The 3,189-nt window shown below is 71.8% G+C and overlaps 1 protein-coding gene across 1 annotated transcript; it reads left to right on the top strand.

Moving 5' to 3' along the window:
* Positions 1–422: 422 nt before the first annotated feature.
* On the top strand, positions 423–2,966 carry ELFN1 (extracellular leucine rich repeat and fibronectin type III domain containing 1). Its single transcript, XM_087816126.1, has one exon. The coding sequence runs from the start codon at positions 438–440 to the stop codon at positions 2,880–2,882; it is 2,445 nt and encodes an 814-aa protein (XP_087672252.1). The 5' UTR covers positions 423–437; the 3' UTR covers positions 2,883–2,966.
* The last annotated feature ends 223 nt before the right edge of the window (positions 2,967–3,189 follow it).

Here is a 3,189-nt window from a genome sequence, read left to right as displayed (position 1 = left end):
GACACCCTTGTCTTCAGGGGCAGAGCTGGAGCAGCCCCCTCACTCATTAGCTTAGTGACTTCAGGTTTGACCGGAGGCTGGGCTGGGCTGGGCTGGGCTGGAGGCAGGGCCCCACTGGACCCCGGGGCTGGGTGCGGCATCCACCTTCTGACCGGCTGTCTCTCTGTCTTGCTGCAGGACCAGCTGAGCCGGGGGCTCGGGGTGGAGCTGTGCGGACGCCCAGGCTGAGGAGGCCATGGAGGTGGCAGGACGCAGCGGGCAGACGACGGGAGGTGGCCGGCAGTGACGGGGCCGCTCCGTCCCTGTGACCATGCGGCCCGGGACAGGACGGGCCTGAGAGCGTGGGCTCCCTCCCTCCTCCCCTCGGGGCTGCCGCCCAGCCCCCAACCCGGTGCCCCCGGGCAGGCAGAGCGGGGTCTCCAGCGAGGGCGGTCCCCATGGCCCGGTGCCCGTGGGGCGCGCTGTGGGCCTGTGTGGCGGCGGCCACGCTGCTGCACGCGGGCGGCCTGGCCCGCGGCGACTGCTGGCTGATCGAGGGCGACAAGGGCTTCGTGTGGCTGGCCATCTGCAGCCAGAACCAGCCGCCCTACGAGGCCATCCCGCAGCACATCAACAGCACCATCGTGGACCTGCGGCTGAACGAGAACCGCATCCACAGCGTGCAGTACGCGGCGCTCAGCCGCTTCGGCAACCTCACGTACCTCAACCTCACCAAGAACGAGATCGCCTACATCGAGGACGGCGCCTTCTCCGGCCAGTTCAACCTGCAGGTGCTGCAGCTGGGCTACAACCGGCTGCGCAACCTCACGGAGGGCGCCCTGCGCGGGCTGGGCAAGCTGGAGTACCTGTACCTGCAGGCCAACCTCATCGAGGTGGTCACGCCCGGCGCCTTCTGGGAGTGCCCCAACATCGTCAACGTGGACCTGTCCATGAACCGCATCCAGCGGCTGCACAGCGCCACCTTCGCGGGCCTGGCCCGGCTCTCGGCCTGCGAGCTCTACAGCAACCCCTTCTACTGCTCCTGCGAGCTGCTGGGCTTCCTGCGCTGGCTGGCCGCCTTCACCAACGCCACGCAGACCTACGACCGCATGCAGTGCGAGTCCCCGCCCCACTACTCCGGCTACTCCCTCCTGGGCCGCGGCCGCCACGGCCGGCGCAGCATCCTGAGCGCCCTGCAGTCCGTGTGCACCGAGGGCGCCTACGCGGCCCAGCCGCCCCCGCTGCCCGAGTCCCGCCCGGCGCCCGGCCGCTCGCCGCCCCCGCCCCCGCCCGAGCCCAGCGAGGGCCCCTGCGCCTCCGACGACTGCTTCTCGGGCGACGGCACCACCCCGCCGGCGGCCCTCCCCACCCTGGCCCCCCAGGCGGAGGCCCGGCCGCTCATCAAGGTCAAGCAGCTGACGCAGAACTCGGCCACCCTCACGGTGCAGCTGCCCAGCCCCTTCACCCGCGTGTACACCCTGGAGCATTTCAACAACAGCAAGCCCTCCACCGTCTACAGGCTGACCAGGCCGCAGCAGGAGGTCCGCCTGCCCAACCTGGCCACGCTCACCAACTACACCTACTGCGTGGTGTCCACCAGCTCGGGGCTGCTCCACAACCACACCTGCCTCACGCTCTGCCTGCCCCTCCCGCCGGCCCCCGCCGGCCCCGGGCCCGGCCCCTCCACCGCCACCCACTACATCATGACCGTGCTGGGCTGCCTCTTCGGCATGGTGCTGGTGCTGGGCGCCGTCTACTACGGGCTGCGCAGGCGGCGCCGCCGGGAGGACGAGCACAAGACGGCGGCGGCCGGGGCGGCCGGAGGCCTGAAGAAGACCATCATTGAGCTCAAGTACGGGCCGGAGATGGAGGTGCCCGGCCTGGCCCCGCTGTCCCAGGGCCCGCTGCTGGGCCCCGAGGCCGTGACCCGCATCCCCTTCATGCCCGCGGCTGCCGGCGAGGGGGAGCCGTACAAGCTGGCGGAGAGCGAGACGCCCAAGGCCAGCAAGGGCACCTACATGGAGGTGCGCACCGGGGAGCCCGCCCGGCAGGGCCCCGACAGCCAGAGCTCGGTGGCCGAGATCTCCACCATCGCCAAGGAGGTGGACAAGGTGAACCAGATCATCAACAACTGCATCGACGCGCTCAAGTCCGAGGCCACCGCCTTCCAGGGCGGCAAGGCGGGCGCGGGGCCCGCGGCCGAGCCCCAGCTGGTGCTGCTGGCCGAGCCGCTGGCCGGCAAGCACGGCTTCCTGTCGCCCATGTACCAGGACGCCTTCGGCCACGGCCTGCAGCGTCACCACAGCGTGGAGGCCGCCCCGGGGCCCCCGCGCACCAGCACCTCGTCCAGCGGCTCCACGCGGAGCCCCAGGGCCTACGGCGCCGAGGCTGCGGGCGCACACAAGGCCGCCGCCAGCGAGGCGAAGTACATCGAGAAGAGCTCGCCCGCGGCCGAGGCCATCCTCACGGTGACGCCCGAGGCCCCTGCGCTGCGGGCCGAGGCGGAGAAGGGCCGCCCCTACGGCGAGCACCGGCACTCGTACCCCGGCTCCCACCCCGCCGAGCCGCCCGAGCCCCCCGGGCCCGCGTCCCACGGCAGCCTGGGGGGCCGCAAGGCGTCCATCCTGGAGCCGCTGACCCGGCCCAGGCCCCGCGACCTGGCCTACTCGCCGCTGTCCCCGCAGTACCGCCACCTGAGCTACGCCTCCAGCCCCGAGTACACCTGCAGGGCCTCCCACAGCTTCTGGGAGCGCTTCCGCCTGAGCCGCCGGCGGCACAGGGACGAGGCGGAGTTCATGGCGGCCGGCCACGCGCTGCGCAGGAAGGTGCAGTTCGCCAAGGACGAGGACCTGCACGACATCCTGGACTACTGGAAGGGCGTGTCGGCCCAGCACAAGGCCTGAGCCGCCGGGCCTGGGCCAGAGGGGCGCCCGCGCCGCTCGTAACCCAGAGACTCGCGTGCCGCGCCCACCCGCCCACACGCGTGCACACGCACGGATGAGACGGCAGGCGAGACGGGCCCTACAGAGACGGGGGTGCAGACGGGGACAACAGCACACGGACCTGCCCCGGGACGCGCTCAGGGTGGGAGCGGCCTGTCCACACACACGCACTGTCCGTGCACACGCACACAGGTACGCACTGCGTGAGCACATGCACACGCGCCTGCACACTGTGTATGCACACTGTACACACACACGCACACTGTGT

The sequence above is a fragment of the Miniopterus natalensis genome, chromosome 4, assembly GCF_054644295.1.
Source record: "Miniopterus natalensis isolate mMinNat1 chromosome 4, mMinNat1.hap1, whole genome shotgun sequence".
Lineage (NCBI taxonomy): Eukaryota > Metazoa > Chordata > Mammalia > Chiroptera > Miniopteridae > Miniopterus > Miniopterus natalensis.
The sequence above is the reverse complement of the archived record's forward strand: the minus strand, read 5'-3'. Positions and strand labels throughout refer to the sequence as shown.